Here is a 19,128-nt window from a genome sequence, read left to right on the forward strand (position 1 = left end):
ATTTCGGTTTAATCGAATGATTCATCGGGAAACGTAGCCATCAAACTTTTTATATGATTCATTCGATCTATTTTCGTGTGAAAAGTTATTATATCTCGTTCTCTAAAAAAAGGAATGATTGAAAAGCACAATTCGTGGACTCCAGGACTCCATTTATAAATTCTAATTCAGATTAAATAAAATGAACTGTCCACGCAATGTCCAGCAGAATAGTCGCGCTATCGAACAATCAATACTATGAGCAACAAGTAAAGCGTGACGAAAGGTCAATGAATTATTATACATCTCTATAAAATATACATTCCAAATTTATAAATTAAATTCAAATTCAAATTCCTATTTTGCGATTATTTAATACTTGCAAAAAAAAAAAAAAACACAACTCTGTAGTTACACAGAGAATAGAAAACTTAAACTTAAACTCTCTCCCAATTATTTTATTTTTAAAATATATAAATCGTTCTTTTCAAATTTACACGCTACATCCTTTTCTATCCTATAATTAAAATTTCAAACTTAACTCGTAAAAAAAATTCCAAATCCAAAGATTTGACCCAGTTTGTCGAGAAAGAAAATCAAAAGTCTCACTCACCGAACATTGGCCAAAGTGTGTCTTCTGGATCTGAGGTTGTGGTAGCCCCGCAGCTCACCGATGCTCCCCTGTTCGGCCTGCATCTTTGCCTGTGCAGTTGCAGCGGCACTGGCGATCACGTGGTGCTGGTGAGCCGGTGCACCTGCCGTGGTGATGCTTCTGCGCGATCGCCAACCCGTTCTGCTGCCTCCACCGCCACTCGGGGTTGGCGATTTCTTCTGGTACGGCCTACGGATCACCGCCCGCCAACGCGGTCCAATTTTACCAGCCAAAGGTTATACAGCTCCCGTGTAGGAGCTGTTTACTTGCGTACAAGCTGGTCGCTTGTCACGCACTGTTTAATCGGACGACGCTTCCCCTTTTGAACATCTCATCTACTCGCCACCATTCTGTTGTCTTGTTCGTTCGATCATTCTGATGGAACTTGGGATGAAATGGATCGTAGGCAATGATGTAGACAAAATATTCCATGTGTGTATTGAGAGGAGGATGAATGATATTTATTTACTTTGTGATATATATATATTCTTTTTAGGTTAGAATTTTGTAGTGTCCCAAGGAATTTGAAATTCGAAAAAATAAAATATTTGAAATTGTGTTGAAAGGAAGTTGAGGAATTCTAGAGAAAAAAAATTTGTGATGTATATATCTTTTTAGGTTAGAATTTTGTAGTGTCTCAAGGAATTTGAAATTCGAAAAAATAAAATATTTGAAATTGTGTTGAAAGGAAGTTGAGGAATTCTAAAAAAATTTGTGATACATATATATTTTTAGGTTAGGATTTTATAGTGTTCCAAGGAATTTAAAAATCGTGTTACAAACAGAGGGGGAAAATATTTTATTGAAATTGTGTTGAAAGGATTTATTTTGTCGATGACATTTTGGACTAAAATCCTCAAGAAATCCAAAAAAAATCTATAAATCATTTTCATGGAAATAACTATAAAATTGGAGGAGATGGTATAAAGATTATTGAGAAAGAATAAAATTGTGTTATAATAGAAAAGTAATCATTGAAAGGAAGTTATTATTTTGTCAATGATATTTTGAATTTTAAAGTAATCCAAAAAAAAAAAATCTGTAAACCATTTCCATGGAAATAATGCAAGGATTGGAAGAGATGGCGCGAAGACTATTGGCAAACCATCGCGTATTCGCGTTAAAGCAAGAAGATTCTCGAATGTTAATCCCATCCAAGTCCTCGTTGATTAAAGGATGGTGCTTGAGAATGCATCGATGTGCCCGGCCCACCCATGAAACATTCATGAACTTCAATGTAAAATTGTATTGCGCCTCACGATCGCTGTTAAGCATGTTATGCAAACGATTTCAACAAACTGTAGTTGCCACCAAGAATTTTAACCCTCCCCAAACTCACCCCAATCGAGAACTCTGTCTCTAAACCCTCCCCTCTTTAAATCCAACCCGTTTCAAGACTGTCATGATTATAAGATAAATTTTGAGATACACGTTGAAAATATATGATAAAATAAATGAAATATGAGATAATAAGGAGGAAACAAAATGGAATATATATACATATATCATTAATAATAAATATTTCCTTTCAAAACTCTCTCCAGACTAATTTTAATCTACTCTACTCTTGAATCTCAAGTGAGGAATGACCAGAATATAATCCCATCTACCCAAAACTTACAAAGATATTTAAAATATCTAAAATGATGTCAAATGAAATTGACTTTTAAGATAGAAATTTATCCTGACCGAGTTTAGAAACCTTCAAAAAATTTTATTTCACGTATCCAAGTACATAAACGGCATAAACTCGACGTCTGTACGTAACGATATCTACTCTTTAAAGAACAAATGGAATCTGGGGTGAACTGCTATGAAGCAGAGCGATGGTATCTGTCATGTTAATAACGCGGCCCAATGTTCAACCTCGAAATCGAATTCAACGTGCAACCACGCTTCTGAATAAACATACGCACAGCCTACGCGCTAGCAGCGCTAAGGTAAATATTTCCATTGCGTTCCAGCTTCTCTCTAGCTTAAGCTTTTGAGCGTAAAGGAGGGGGGAGGGGGGTTGAAAATTCCTGGCCATCAGCCAAAAAGCCTACAACTGATCTCGACGAACGTTTCAGGACGAAAGCAGGATGCTTTTCTAATTTCCGGGCGAGATTAGAAGAATTAATCGATCGCTGTTTGTTTAATTTTTGCTCGTTGATGATTTTCTATTATTAAGGACCTTTTTCTCACTCTTGCACTTCGATGGATCTCTTAACTGGCTTGATGATTTCACGTACGAATCAACGCGTAAAATTGTTATATTAGAATATTTCACACGTAAAGAAAGAAAATTTGTCAAATATCAAAGTCTGTGTCATGGTTTTGCGCGATATTTTAAAATTGGATTCAAGATGCATTCTCGGTTCGTCAGGGCAAGATAAAATTGTCGCGTTTGGTGTTTTTCAGTTTTCTTTTATCGAGAGCAAACCTTACAATCTCCCATTCATCTATTATTCTTATTTTTCATTTTATATTCTTCTTATATCTACATCTCTATTTTCCTTCCCTCTATTATCGATTTCTCAACGAACAGAAATAATTTCGTTATTCAACAACGAAAAATCGAACTCATCTTCGAACCAATTTCATTTTACCGTATTCCATGAATACAAAACTCGAAAACACTTTGAAAATAATGTTTCTATTCCCACGACTGTGAAACTCGGCCGAAAATGTATGCTCGACTCACGGTCCAACTTCAGAAACTTCAGATATCTAATTCGACGATGTATTATTCTACCTTTTGTACAAGATTACACGTAAAGAGTTTAGCAATCTATTCGTGAAGAAAATATTCTAAAAGATCGAACAAATAAATAAACATTGTCGCCGCATCGATCCGATTCGTGGCGGCGGAAAGTCGCAAAGGGTTAATAATTTCGAGATGAGAAAAAGCGAAAAGAGAAACGAAACGCAAACTCCAATATTTGTGAATTAATATTGCACATCGCGTTAACGGGATTGTTTTTTCTTCTCGTTGTTCGAATTCTCTAATTGACGCGTGCTTTTTTTTTGCCACGAAACAATCGAACAATCAACATATAACGAGGTCGAAAACGAAAAATGATACAATATTCCGTAAGAACGCGCGCTCCTGTTTTCTTTTTTTCTTCTTCACAATTTATTTTGTTTTATTCCATCGCTGTTATTGTTTTTGTTGTCGTTTCTTTTCCTTTTTTTTACGATGTAAATGGAGAACGATAGAGAAACAGAAAAAGTGAAGTTGAAATGTTGAAAAATTGAGGTCGTGGATATTTCGAATCAAGATACCACAAGAAACTGATATCACAATTTTACATTCAAGAAATTCGAATTTAAATAGATACTTTTAATAGAACTGTTCCATCGAAATCTCATCCTTTCCTAACTTTTGGATTCCAAAGAATCTTTCAAAAAAGAAAAAAAATATTCTTAAAAAAGAACAACCTAACCTAACCTAACCTAACCTAACCTAATCTAATCTAACCTAACCTAATCAAACCTATCTAACATAGTTTCGTATTATTTTAAACAAAGAAAAAAAAATCAAACTTCAATAAACTAACATAAACTCTAAAAACTAATATTGAAAATTCCGTGTATAACGATGACAAATTCGATGAAAATCTTCCCCCTCCCTTTTTTGTAAACAATGACCCCTCCTCCATCAAATCCAAGAAATTTGAACGGTTAATTCGTCTCTCGTTCGACGAGACATTTTCGCTAACCGTATCTGAAACGGTTATTATTTCCATCGGTGGTAGAGGTGGGAGCCGGATGAGTGGAGTGGGCGGATTGAACAACGTCAGAGGAGGCTGAGCTATCGCACGCTGAACGACGCTTTTCAACGCCATTATCTCGCAGTTGCACCTGACGCATTCCGTCTCGAACGGAGCAGCTGCGACATTGTCGGCCGGTAAACGGAGACAACATCAAAAGCGTTCATCAGAATTTCGCTTTGATGCTCACAGGCATCAAGGATTCGAGGAAAATTACGTCAGGATTACGAGAGAATTTTTTTACGAGGAATTATTGCTTTCTTGCAATTGAATCGCAGAGATTATTATCGATCTGTTTAACTACTACTGTTAAACGTATGTTAAAAAATATTGTGAGAAATCGTGCGAAAACAAATATAAATTTTTTCCATACTTGGAAAGCAGTTGCAATGAAAGTTTATCTTTGGCAGCGACAGATGTCTCTAATACTGATTTCGATGTATGTAAAAATGCTTTTTCTTCCTCGAAGAAAAAAGAATTTCTTTTTTTTAAAAGAAAGTATCACGCTTTCGTTTCAGATGTCGCTGTTTGGGCTATCGTTCACCGATGATAAACCATCAGTCGAATGATTTTTTCTCTTTTTCATTCCTCTCTTCGCTTCCAGATGTCGCTGGAATCGAAACTAATTTCATAATACCATTATCGTCGATCTTATATTTGGCAGAGGAAAAAATCGGGAGGGAGAACAAGACGAAAATAAAATAAAATTTCGACATGCGTTGAGAGAATCAACGAATTCGCATCCATATCAGCATGGATACCTTCATCCGTCATCGATTTTTGCCAGTGATATTTTCGACGCGAGCTCGTGACGTGAAGCAACATCAACAGGTTGCATTGCGACGCGAAACAAAAGTGAAGAGACCCCGCTACATTTACTGGGTCCAGTATCTTGTGAGCTCGATGGGTGCATTAGCCTACAATTCATCGAGCGAAGAAGGACCAAGAATAGACTCGTTCTCGGCCATGCGGATGAGCGCAGAGAATTGGCCTGCTTGTTGCAACAAAGAAGCAACAAAAAAAAAAAAGAAAAAAGAAGATATATAATATTTCGAATAGTATTCAAAAATTCCTTTTGATTAATTTCAAGCGATGCTGATTGATTTATTATCGACAATAAAATTCGCCTCTCCTTTCCTGGTACCACTGTGCCAATTAGTTACACCAATCAAATAAATACTTGCACGTCCAGCTCGATTTACGACACGCAGTAAAAGTTATTTTTGAGGCAAGGCTCTGAAAGGTCTGCTCAGAGAGTATTACTTTCCCCACTTGTATCGTGGAAATTTTCTTAATAAATTTTCCATCATCGAGAAAAGAATCGCGCGAAGTATCATAGCTTAGAAGATTAATATTTCTCATCAATCCTCGATATTGGCCTCGTGGAGGAAGAAAGAAAAATATATACAAGTTTCCCTTTCCCCGAGGAGCAGGATTACAAGAATAGAATGCGAAAGAAATGTGAACATACGTTGCAATAATATCGGGCCATTATTTCGTAATTCGGATTAAAAGATAAACTGTTGCTTTTCCTGCAACAGAAGTGTAAGAGCCAAGATATTAATAAGAGCTATTTGATTGACAACGCTAGTTACGCCCACCCGCGTCAATCCGCCTTGCTTATTAGACCCGCTTGCAGCCCAATATTGCCGCGTGGATATTATGGCTGGGTATGACCTAAATACCGGGGGGGAGGAAGGGGTTCAATCGTCTCTATTTAGTTATGCGATGACGTGGGATTAGGCAAATGATACCATGGATTCTGGATTCATCGTGGGAAACGTGGCTGGAATATATTAAAATGAGCGAAGCAATCTGACGAGGCTTGCACAAAAGTCCGAGATGTTCGTTTTTTGTGTCGGATAGATTCATTCAAGAAAAGTTGGAAAGAGTGTTCAATGATTTTTAATTTACGGTTATTGAAGTAGATAAGATTTTACGTCACGTAGATCATGCGAACTTTGTCAAATTTATCGAGAAAGAGAATAGCTTAGATAAGTTAAAAGTCGAGATTGTAAGATTATAGATAAGTGAATGTTGGGTTGGATTTAGGTTTAATAATTGGATTAGATTGAATTGAACTTTTCAGGGAAAAATATATATGGTTTCGATATTAAAAACAATAGAATCTTGTATGAGATACAGTATAGGCCAGATTAGGATAATCCACTTGAGTCAAGTTTGATTGTTGGCTTGGTATACTGACTCGATAATTGAATTTATCGATGGAGAATGGCTGGAATATTAACCCTCCGGATACTGATGGCGAAACCATAACCGTAACGGGGCTATATCGATCCGCATCTTCCCTTATATATATACCATTTACATGTTGCAATTTTTCGAAAAATATAAATAAACGAGTGAAATCAAGATGGGGATGCGTCAGAAATGACGAAAAATACACGTATTCCATGATCCAAGTAGTGAGAAAAATTTCATACGAATATAAGAAACGGTTAAAATCGAATAACGTTAGATCACTTTGATGATCTAAATCTAGCTAATCCTAGGTGTCATCAAATAGGATATATAACTTGGCCAATCCGCAAATAAACTTTGCCAATCGATCACCGACCCGATCCGCCTCTTCGGCAAGATACAAAGGATGTCCTAAAGTGGACCTAACCTCTAATCAAAATCCCCTCGAAACCTAACCTCAAAGGAAGGCCGAGAGGGAGCAATTGGATGGACGCGTTCCGCGATCCAAGTGCCATCAAACTGTCACAACCCGATAGCCTCAACCTCGAGAAAGAATTTTCACGTGGATACTTGGCCGCCATTTCGCGACTCGATGACGAGACTCGAATCAAGAATTAAATTTGCACGCATACGTGAATCGGTTTCTTTCGAAACAGCCATGTTATACACATGAATGTGTATCGTGGTGGAAACGAAGTGGCCGCAACTTCGATCAACCATCATCTCTCCGCCTCCTAAGGTTAATTATACGCGATTCGTTTCAGAATTAGACGAGTCACCGAGTTTATAACGCGGAAGGAAAGCGCCACCACGGTGAGTCTGGCTAATAATAAGCGACATTTATACGGAATGACGGTCAGTAGCTTCGACCAAGTAGCTCACGTTCCACGGGATGTGTATATTCGTCCAGTTACAAATCGTTGGAATACCCCGATAAAATACTTTCGATTGTATTCGTTACAAGAGGAGTAGTTTGAATCAATCCTGTTTCGAATTGTACTCGAATTGGGGATTTCGTCCTCGTATATATATATATATATATATATATATGGAAATTTAAATCGTTTTTATCGATCGAAATGGCAAATTTTTTTTTTTTACAACTTGTGAATTATTGTAAAAATTGATACGATTAAAGTAACCATTCTCGTTCTCTTGAGATTATTAATAGCACGATATCGTTAATTTAACCTCTTTCTTCTTCTGTTCTCAAAATATTGATACGATCGCAATAACAATTATTCGATTTAATTTCCTCTCTGTCGAAATGATCGAAGGTTTCTAAAATTAATACACGCTCAAGAATACGATACAAATAATTAATGAGATCCAGAGAAGGCACGAACTTTATAATAATCCTTTTCGCTTTATCGTTGCGAAAATTTTTCTCAACAATTTTCTCGATTCCCTTTGAGAGCCGAAACTTTAGAGAATAAACCAAACGAAGGAAAAAAGGAATCGACATAACGTAATTTCTCGAGAGCTCGAGGGATTCAATAAGAATCAAAGATCCAACTGTTGAAAATCTGTTCAAAGCTGTTGGAGCGTTCGTTACGCGTTTTCCTCGAGAAAGGGCAGCACGTTGGAAAAACCAACGTTCTTGGAAGGGAGAGAGAGAGAGAGAGAGAGAATTGTGACGAGTCTGAGATGGATAAAGCGTAACGTAACGTAACGTAAATTCGTTGGCGGGAAGAAGAATGGAGGAGAAGGAACAACAGTCGATTGATAAAAGCGCGACGTTGGAAAAGTGTTACGATTAAAAAACTTTTTTTTTTTTTTTTTTTTTTTCGTCGTGCGAATAAAAGCCGCGTGTGGAGCCGAGCGAAGTTTAAACAGAAACAAAAAGCTGGTTGTACACCGGGAGAAAAATATCCACTTTAATGCAGGCCGGGGGAAAATTCGATACAGGGGGCAGGGGGAGGAAATGCCGTGGAAAAAATCATATCGTGGAAAAAAAAAAAGAAAAAGGGATGGGAATAATGAAGCTACGTTTTTATTTCTCTTTTCTTTTTTTCTCTCTCTCCCTCCCCTCCTCCTTTTTCCCCTTTTCGTTTACTCACAGAGTATTCGAGTATTTCTTCGAGAAAGAAAATTGACCTTTAAATTTTTAAATGTTGAAATAGAAAGTACGAGTATCGAGTATTACACGTGCGTGTGGTGTATATGGGAGGGAAGAGGAGGGGGGGAGTTTAAACGAATGAATATAAAGTATTCGATTTCGCGCGCTGTTGGAGAAATTATTTTTCGAAAAAAAAAAAAAAGGAACGAGTTTTTCACGGTAATTGGTTCGATCGTAGAGTTATCTATTGACGTTTCGATTTTTCTTTTTTTTTTTTTTTTGGTTGGAAAACGAATTTTTCGTTCGTGATGGCAGCGACAATTTAATGGAACTCGTTAAAAAACGCAATGAAATTATTAATGAAGGAAAGACAAAATTTAAAATTGCATTCTATAAAATTTTGTTCCTTTCGTCTCGATATCAACGTCGTGCAGAATATTTTTCCAGAGCTTTTCGAAATAATCTGTGATCAAAAGGTGCTTCTATTTTTTATTGAAAAATGAATTTCCTGTTCGCTGATTTAACGCAAGTAATTAAAAGATGCAATGAAAAATTTTTCATCCTTCTTCCTTTCATTTTAATTCACATGTCGCGAAGAATATTTTTCCAGAGATGACTTGCGACCAAGAGTTGTCTCGATGTTTCTATTTTTTATTAAAAAACGAATTTTCTGTTCGCTGATAATTTAATGAAAATGGTTAAAAGACGCAATGAAAAAATTTTCATCTTTCTTCCTTTCATTTTAATTCACATTAATTCGTGAGAATAGAATATTTTTCCAGAGATAACCTGTGACCAAGAGTTGTCTCGACATTTCGATTTTTGGTTGGAAAACCAAAATTTTCAATTCATGATGGCGGCGACAATTTATTGAAAAAATTTTCATCTTTTTTTCTTTCATTTTAATTCACATGTCGTGAAGAATATTTTTCCAGAGATGGCCTGTGACCAAGAATTGTCTCGACATTTCGATTTTTAGTTGGAAAACCAAAATTTTCAATTCATGATGGCGGCAACAATTTAATGAAAAAATTTTCATCCTTCTTCCTTTCATTTTAATTCACATGTCGTGAAGAATATTTTTCCAGAAATGGCCTGTGACCAAGAGTTGTCTCGACATTTCGATTTTTGGTTGGAAAACTAAAATTTTCAATTCATGATGGCGGCGACAATTTAATGAAAAAATTTTCATTTTTCTTCCTTTCATTTTAATTCACATTAATTCGTGAGAATAGAATATTTTTCCAGAGATAGCCTGTGACCAAGAGTTGTCTCGACATTTCGATTTTTGGTTGGAAAACCAAAATTTTCAATTCATGATGGCGGCGACAATTTATTGAAAAAATTTTCATCTTTTTTTCTTTCATTTTAATTCACATGTCGTGAAGAATATTTTTCCAGAGATGGCCTGTGACCAAGAATTGTCTCGACATTTCGATTTTTAGTTGGAAAACCAAAATTTTCAATTCATGATGGCGGCAACAATTTAATGAAAAAATTTTCATCCTTCTTCCTTTCATTTTAATTCACATGTCGTGAAGAATATTTTTCCAGAGATGGCCTGTGACCAAGAATTGTCTCGACATTTCGATTTTTAGTTGGAAAACCAAAATTTTCAATTCATGATGGCGGCAACAATTTAATGAAAAATTTTCATCCTTCTTCCTTTCATTTTAATTCACATGTCGTGAAGAATATTTTTCCAGAAATGGCCTGTGACCAAGAGTTGTCTCGACATTTCGATTTTTGGTTGGAAAACCAAAATTTTCAATTCATGATGGCGGCGACAATTTAATGAAAAAATTTTCATTTTTCTTCCTTTCATTTTAATTCACATTAATTCGTGAGAATAGAATATTTTTCCAGAGATAGCCTGTGACCAAGAGTTGTCTCGACATTTCGATTTTTGGTTGGAAAACCAAAATTTTCAATTCATGATGGCGGCGACAATTTAATGAAAAAATTTTCATCTTTCTTCCTTTCATTTTAATTCACATGTCGCGAAGAATATTTTTCCAGAGATGGCCTGTGACCAAGAGTTGTCTCGACATTTCGATTTTTGGTTGGAAAACCAAAATTTTCAATTCATGATGGCGATCATTATCTTAATGGAACTGGTTTAAAGAAGCGATAAAACTATTAATGGCAAAATTTATAATTTATTATAAAATTATTTATATAATAATAAATTTATTATTATTATATAAATTGCATTCTATGAAATTTTCCTCCTCCCTTCTGAAATACAATTTGGAATATTTTTCCACAGTTTCACGAGATGTCCTGTGACAAATTTATATGCAATTATACATGGCATTCTCTGTATATATATATATATATACTTTATACAGAGATGTAAATTATTCAGTGGTGGCGATATCGAAAAGGACGAGGTCTAATCTCACAAAGAGGATTCGTACAAGGTTATCGATCGCTCGCAAACTCGCACTGTATCACTGTGTCACATTTTCAAAAACTGGTGAAAACTTTGTCACTCAAACTCGAATGAATCATCGTTTTATTTTCAAAATATTATATATATATATCATCCTCGAAAAAAAAAAAAAAAAAAGAAAAAAATATTACCATTGATATCATCCCCTACCGAATTTCCGAATTTCCAGAATTTTCGAGAATATCCTTCAATCTTTGTCATTGAAAATTGTTTCCCTCTTTTTCTTCGAAATGACCCGATATCGAGAATCCATTAAAATATGTATATACATCTCGGATTTGGCTCGAGCTATAAATAAGAACGTCTCAATTCGGGCAACATCGAGAAAGACACGATATCAATCGATATTCCACCTACTTAATAATAATGCTTCGATTCGTAATCCCTCCCTTCACCAATTGCACGCCTTGGAAAATGTCACGAAGCTAATAGCCCCTCGCTGACATTTCCTATAATAAAAATCCACGCATAAGAAAGATCTATCGAACGTGGCTTCTTCGATCCTCGAAAAAAAAAAGATTCTAAATTCCCTTCCTAGAAAATTTCTCAAATAACTCGCAACTGTGTAAAAAAAAAAAAAAAAAAAGGAAAAAACGAACGATACTTCAATATCCATTTTTCGAACCATTCGAGTTGATTTCGCTTCGATCGGATTCGCGTCACGAAAATTCACGATTCACAGTTTTTTATCAGAGTCTCGATAACGAAGAGAAAGAGAGAGAGAGAGAGAGAGAAAAGCGGTCTCCCGACACTTTGTAACGCGCTTTGCAAAAAATCGTTGAATATTTCCCAATTTTTCGCGAAAATCCATTCTTTTTTTTTTCTTCTTCTTCCGGAAATCGAAATTTACTTTACCTTATCCAATGAGCGGCCCCAATAATGGGCTTCCTCCGCTTTTCCATTGGGAAATTTGTTTCGTCGCGCGTCAATCTTGCGACAGAGGATTGGGATTTGATTTGATTCGCCGGTGATTGGCCCCGTCAAAGCGGAGTAGTAGCTTCCATGCGTATTTTTTAACGAAAGGCAATTTCAATTTCGAATTTTCTCTCTCTCTCTCTCTCTTTCTCTCTCTGTTCGAAACGCGTTATAAATAGGAAAGGGAAAAAATCTGAAAGGCTGAGTGTTGATTGAAAAAAAAAAAAAGAAAGAATGTCAAAGTTCGATCTTGATTATAAGGCGAGAAAAAAATTTAAGATTCAGTTTCTTTTCTTCCTCTTTTTTTTTTTTTCACATGACTGAGCTTTTTCGTCATCTATCCTTCCAAGATATCGCGTAAGAGATCGCGACACCGTGATATCGAACCCTCGAGAAGGGTAGAAGAGGAGCCTTTTTACATACTAATGGATATCCACCGACACCGAATTTCGTTTCCTTCACACCCTGTTACCGTATAAATTATCTTCTCCTCGAAAATCAACTCGAGCACCGTGTAACGGTCGATCGTTTCATCGATAAACAAACGAGCTCCGGCTAATGGCGCGGCTTCCCAAGAGCGTCTTCTCTTCCCCTTCGAGGAGAGATAGCTCTATTGAAATTCTCTTCGTGGGGAAGAGGAAGAGAATTTTTCCTTTTTGGATTTTCCTCTTTGAAGGAAAGTTTGACGGGTATACTCGATGACGTGGAAAATTTTTTTCTTAAGGTGAAGTTTAAAGGAAGTATAAATAATTAAATATTTTGTATCTAAAAAAAAAGAAAAATTTAGCTCACTTTCACTTCTCGAAATTGTTAAATTTATTAAAGTAATTTTAAAAATATGAGGTTTATAATTTTACATTATTCGTTTACTTTAAAAATTATATAAAAGTTTTAATTATTTCAAAATTATTAATTGGATTTAATATTATGAATCTTTAAATCATTATAAATTAGGTTTCTAATAAAAGACTACTTATCCTTTGAATAAATAAAATTTTTAATTTACTTATTCGATCTTTTCCAGGTAGAAGAAAGATTTTTTTTTATTGGATTAAAGTTTTCAATCTAAAAACACTTTCCAATATTTCCACGGCTTATTTCAACTTAAATGAAATTGACAGGCTCTGAAATTTCTACACTCTTTGAAACTATTTCCAATTAAAAAAATTATTTTAAATTCACTTTTCCTTCTTCAAATTTATTTTCAAAACCCTTATTAAATACAAAACACGATTTCTAAAGAAACAGAACTTCGTTAACTCGAAACTGCACAGAATCCTTAAATTTTATCCCTTTCTTGACTCGAACGCACGTGAAGTGGAGAAGTTATTCGAAGAATTTCGACTACGGGGAATGGAAGGGGAGGGGAATTACGACTCGTCGAAAATTTTCATTTCAAACCTCGTTAAAATCTCATTAAAAAATCGTTAAACCGCATTGAAGATCGTTCTTGATCCTAATTCAGCTTTCAGCTCACTTCGGATCATCCTCTCCCGACAATAAATACGGTCTCGTTCGATTTCTGGGGACCATGGAAGATGTCTCGGTAATCCAATATGTTTTGTTCGATATCCGATGTCGATAACCATTAACGCAAAACCGATACCGGATCATCATTAGTGTCTGGTCGATACGGGAGGGAGGCGAATACGCCATAATCAGGGCTAAGCAAGCAATATCGAACAGGCCATTTCAACCTGGATCTAAACAACAGCGCGTACACCGTTACATGACATTGAGTGAAAACGTTGAAGGATGAAGGGGAAAGGGGAAAACCTAGCGACGATTTCAACGGTTGACGATGGATGATTGTCAGATCATTAAAGAAGTTGATCATTTTCAACATTTTTTCCACTATTATTGTGATAATTAATGTGATGAAAATTCTTTAGGATTTATAGAGCAAAAGATTCTTTTATGAACAGGTTAATATGAATAGGTGATTTATCATTGCTCTTTTGTGAAACGATGAAAATGTTGATAAATGTTGATAATATTGAATTGAAGATTCTATGGAAAATTCTTTAGGATTTATAGATCAAAAGATTCTTTTATGAACAGGTTAATACGAATAGGTGATTTATCATTGCTCTTTTGTGAAACGATGAAAATGTTGATAAATGTTGATAACATTGAATTAAAGATTCCATGGAAAATTCTTTAGGATTTATAGATCAAAAAATTCTTTTATGAATAGGTAATTTATCATTGCTCTTTTGTGAAACAATAAAAATGTTGATAAGATTGAATTAAAGATTTCATGGAAAATTCTTTAGGATTTATAAATCAAAAAATTCTTTTATGAAACTTATCATTGTTCTTTTGTGAAATAATGAAAATATTGATGAATGTTGATAATATTGAGTTGAAGATTCTATGGAAAATTCTTTAGATATTTATAGATCAACAAATTATTTATTCTTTATTCTTTTATGAATAAATAACTTATCATTACTCTTTTTTGAAACAATGAAAATGTTGATAAATGTTGATAGCATTAAAGATTCTATGGAAAATTCTTTAGGATTTATAAATCAAAAGATTCTTTTATGAATAAATTAATATGAATAAGTAATTTATCATTGCTCTTTTGTGAAACGATGAAAATGTTGATAAATGTTGATAGCATTAAAGATTCCATGAAAAATTCTTTGGGATTTATAGATCAAAAGATTCTTTTATGAATAGATTAATATGAATAGGTAATTTATCATTGTTCTTTTGTAAAACTTTTGTGATGAAAATGTTGATAAATACTAATAACATTGGATTAAGAATTCCATAAAAATCCAGTCGATTTTAATATGTCTCTATAATTGTTTCCAAAACTTATTTATGGTGTATAAATGATGAAAATTCTTTAGAATTTATAGTTGAAAAGATTCTTTTATGAATAAGTTAATATGAATAGATAATTTATCATTGCTTTTTTGTGAAACGATGAAAATGTTGATAAATGTTGATAATATTGAATTAAAGATTCCATGGAAAATTCTTTAGAATTTATAGATCAAAATATATTCTTTTAAATATTATGTAACTTCTTATGTATCATTGCTTTGTACTTTATATTTTTGTGAAACAATAAAAATGTTGATAACATTGAATTAAGGATTCCATGGAAACCCAATCGGTTTCAATATGTCTCTATAATTTCTCAAATTCCTAATTAACCTCCCTTTAATAGATTTAAAATTATTCTTCATCCCAAGTGGCTGAATATCGAATCTCTTTAAAATCTCTATCCTTTTTCGTATTAAAATCTTGCTTCGTAAAACACAACATCCTTCTTTTGGAAGAAGCTTTTTTCACGCAGATAGTTCTGCATCCTCTTTGTTGTCATTTTTCTAGAATATATGAGAGTATGCTTATCTAACTTTTTCCTTCAGAGTTATTTACATCCGTTATATAAAGAAATATTTCAAAAATTGGAAATTTACATAATATATAGAATCTCTTAATCTCTGTAATGGATTAATTAATTGAATAATCACTCGACTTCTTATTATTTCACTTCAATGGAAGATGTGACATTTTCATAAATACCAATCAATTGTCAAATATTTCGTTCTAATCAAATCCATTTTGGATCAAATTGAATATTTTATTTAAAGCAACGTTATACATACATTTTACATAGAAAAATGATTTCATACGAAGTTAAATTTCAAGGAAAAATATATATGTATTTCGACAAATCGTGTTCCAAAAAAATATTTACCCAACTCATATCTCGAAAGATTCTTCCACGAATATTTTTCCATTAATTTATTATTTCTTTGCTTCAATATTAAAATTCATTTTCTCTTGATATTTTTGAATTTGAATTTTTCGAACGGAACAAGTTCTTTTCTATAAAAAAAAAATCCAATTTTTATTCAAAGAACACGTTTGACAAATAGCAGCGTATCAAGAATATAAAATAGAAAATCTGGTATCATCGAAAGAGGTATATCCTTGTCAAAGAACATCGAATTTCAGGGAGGAGCATCCGGGATGCAGACAAAGGGAGACAGATTCTATCAATAAACCACATTTCAAATTTGAAAATCCCTTTCACCCTTTAAAAGATTAATTCACTTCCTTGGCATAGCACTCTAAATAATTCATCGAAATATACACGACTCGATGTCTCACACACAGGGCACACCAGCTCGCCCAAGAAATTTTAAGAATCCTGTAAAGAATTCCATTCTTCGGAATCGATATTCCAAACTTGGAAGTTGGAACGTCGGAGGAATAGGAATAAAAATGTGTGGCGAAAGAAGAAAGTAAAAAATTGCGGTTTATCTTTCCGGATCACGGATAACCAACTATTGGAATTTGATATTTTCCTTCCATTCTTCCCGATTTTCCATTAAATTTATTATCGAACTTTTCTACAAAGATCGAACAATATAACAAATATCTCTCATAAATGTAATATCGCCTAATAGAATGAAATTTTTCTTTAGTATTTAGTTGAATATTTCGAGAGGGCACCACCATCGATCATTCTTCCCTCCCAATTCCACGTCGTAATTCAAACTTGCTCCATTTTCGATCTCTTCTCATCTTCTTTCTTATTTCCAGAGCGTGAATAGGAAAAAAAAAAAGAAAATTGAAAAAAGTTTCTGGAAGGCTACTAACTGGTTAAAAGGAATTTTTGATGTTCAAGAAATATACGATGTATGAACAGTTGGACAAAATTTATCATTCCCAAAGCGTGAATATATAAAAAAAAAAAAAAGATGAAGAAAGTTTCTGGAAAAATATTAACTGGTTAAAAGGAATTTCTGATATTCGAGAAATGAAATATGATATATGAACAAGTTGGACAAAATTTATCATTCTCAAAGCGTGAGTATAAAAAAAAAAGATGAAGAAAGTTTCTGAAAAAATATTAACTGGTTAAAAGGAATTTTTGATGTTCAATATAAAAATATATGATATATGAACAGTTTGGAGTAAATTTATCAGATTAAATCCATTTTTTTTCAAAAAAAAATACCATCGACTTCAAACTATTTCATCGTATTATTAATTCTCGATCTTAAATAAGTAAATGGAAAGAGACGAGTAAATTATGAGAGGCACAGATTCAAGTTAGTGGAGGGAAAGTCACTTAGGCGACGATTACATAAAGATGCCTCTATCTAGAGCCCAGAATCACGATTCAGAGCAGATTGAATTGCCTCTGTCACCGTGAGTCTCTCTCATGGTTAGGACATGATGTGGATTAGAGGATTAAAGATTCGCGTGCGTCGATTTCTCGATGATATTTCTTGGTTGATAGAAGAAATGTCGAAGAAGAGTCGTTGAAACGGGGAGCAATAAGAGATTATTCACACGATCGATGCTGGAGGATGAAAGGAACCCAATTCCTTTGATATTAATCTCGTTTCAATAAGAAAATTCGAAAAGATATATCTAACAGATTTTCGAGATTAAGATACTCGCATGTAAACACGATTGATAAATTAATAATAAAAAAAAAAATAAGGACAATGGTGAATGAAAATCGAGATGAATTATCTTATTATATTAGAAAATACACATTGAGTTAATATTCACTTTAACTTTAAGTCTGATAATGGTAAAAATTGAATAAAACTTTTTTCTTCTTCCTTTCTTTTTTTTTTTCTTTTTCCAATCCCTGGAATAAAAGATAAAAAGTGTTCGAAGAAATGGGAAAAGCGAGAAACTCGAGAAAGAGTTTTCCATTCTTTCGTGTCAAGTCGATGGAGAATGGGGGGAAGGTTGAAAAGGAGAATCTTGAAAAGGAGACAAGCACTCGGATACGTATGACCCAAAAGGGAAAGTTCGTCCACCTAAAGACAGTTACAGCAGCAACAGATGTCTGAAACTTTTACCTTTAGAACGACTGTATATATAATTTTGCGTACGAATGAAAGTTTTCACGGGGAAGATGGACAAACAAGGAATATTTGTTTCGATCTCGTTTTAAAAACAAATCTCTGATTATTTATACACGCTATTTCATTATATAATCATATAATGAAATTAATTTCGTTCGATATAATTTCGACATCTGTATTCGCCTGTATCGAGTTTAATTAACATTTGAAATAAAGTTGAACGTAATCGTACTATTTTTTCTTTTATCGATCAATCCGTATCCGTTCTGGACTACTTTCTTTTTCCTTTTTCCATTCCATTCAGAATAATTTAGCAGGATAAATATTATTTTCAACAAATCGAAGAGAAAATATACATAAAAAGAAAAATCTTAATCTTTGTTTTCCAAAAAAAAATTATCAAGATTGAAAGAAAGAAAGGGAAGAAAAAGTGGCCAGAACGCGGATCGAAAGAAAACTTATCTCGATCGATATTACAGTGATCGATATTAGCCAGAAGGGCCCATTGCACTCACCTTTCCTTGGTGTTTCGGCCGTCTTCATCGTCCTCCTCCTCGATATCGTGCAGCCTGGGGCTCAACCGATGCTGGGTCCCGCCCTCCTTGGCGTACTCCTCCTCCTCCCCCCTCTGCTCGATCCCCTTTTCGTCCTCAAGATCGTCCAGATCCTCGTCGAGATTGCTCAGAGGCGCCAACTCGCCCCCCCTCACCGCGGACCCCTTACTCTTGTGCTGTTGCTGGTGCTGTTGCTGGTACTGTTGCTGTTGCTGTTTATCCCTCTCCTGTTGCTTCTGTTGCTGCTGCTGTTGCTGATGATGATGCTGCAGCAGGTGTTGGCTCTGCTGTTGCTGCTGCTGCTGCTGTTGCTGGCACTTGTGGCCGATGGAACCCTTCTTAGCCTCGGGGGTGGCCCCCGAGACAGCTGCACCACCCCCACCCCCGCCGCCACTGGCGCACGGCAGGCAGCAAGACCACGCGCCCCCCACCTCGACACCCTAGCGCCACTCAGCGTCAAAACATCCAGGGCCGGTCACACCAAGCTCTTCCACGACTCTTCCCTTCTTCTTCTTCTTCTTCTTCTTTTGACTCGTCGGATGATAAACGAATCCTCAACCCCTATATACGGGCTACAGGCTACATCGCTTTCCCATTTGTCCAGAAAGTGTCCAGAGGAAGGAATTGCTGCGAAGAAGCATCTACGAGAGTCGAGTGGAAAAGTCGAGTGGAGAATTTTCTTTCCCGCTTGTTTGTTTCACT

The 19,128-nt window shown here is 34.9% G+C and overlaps 1 protein-coding gene across 1 annotated transcript; it reads right to left on the reverse strand.

Annotated features, from left to right (window-relative positions):
- Nucleotides 1-277: 277 nt before the first annotated feature.
- Nucleotides 278-19,022, reverse strand: LOC107964805 (putative GATA zinc finger domain-containing protein 25). The gene is made up of 4 exons (XM_026442259.1): nucleotides 19,003-19,022; nucleotides 18,388-18,819; nucleotides 593-820; nucleotides 278-287 (listed from the first exon to the last, which is right to left on the reverse strand). Exons 1-4 carry the CDS (start codon nucleotides 19,020-19,022, stop codon nucleotides 278-280), a joined length of 690 nt encoding a protein of 229 aa, XP_026298044.1.
- Nucleotides 19,023-19,128: the final 106 nt, after the last annotated feature.

Source organism: Apis mellifera, linkage group LG8, assembly GCF_003254395.2.
Source record: "Apis mellifera strain DH4 linkage group LG8, Amel_HAv3.1, whole genome shotgun sequence".
Taxonomy (NCBI): domain Eukaryota; kingdom Metazoa; phylum Arthropoda; class Insecta; order Hymenoptera; family Apidae; genus Apis; species Apis mellifera.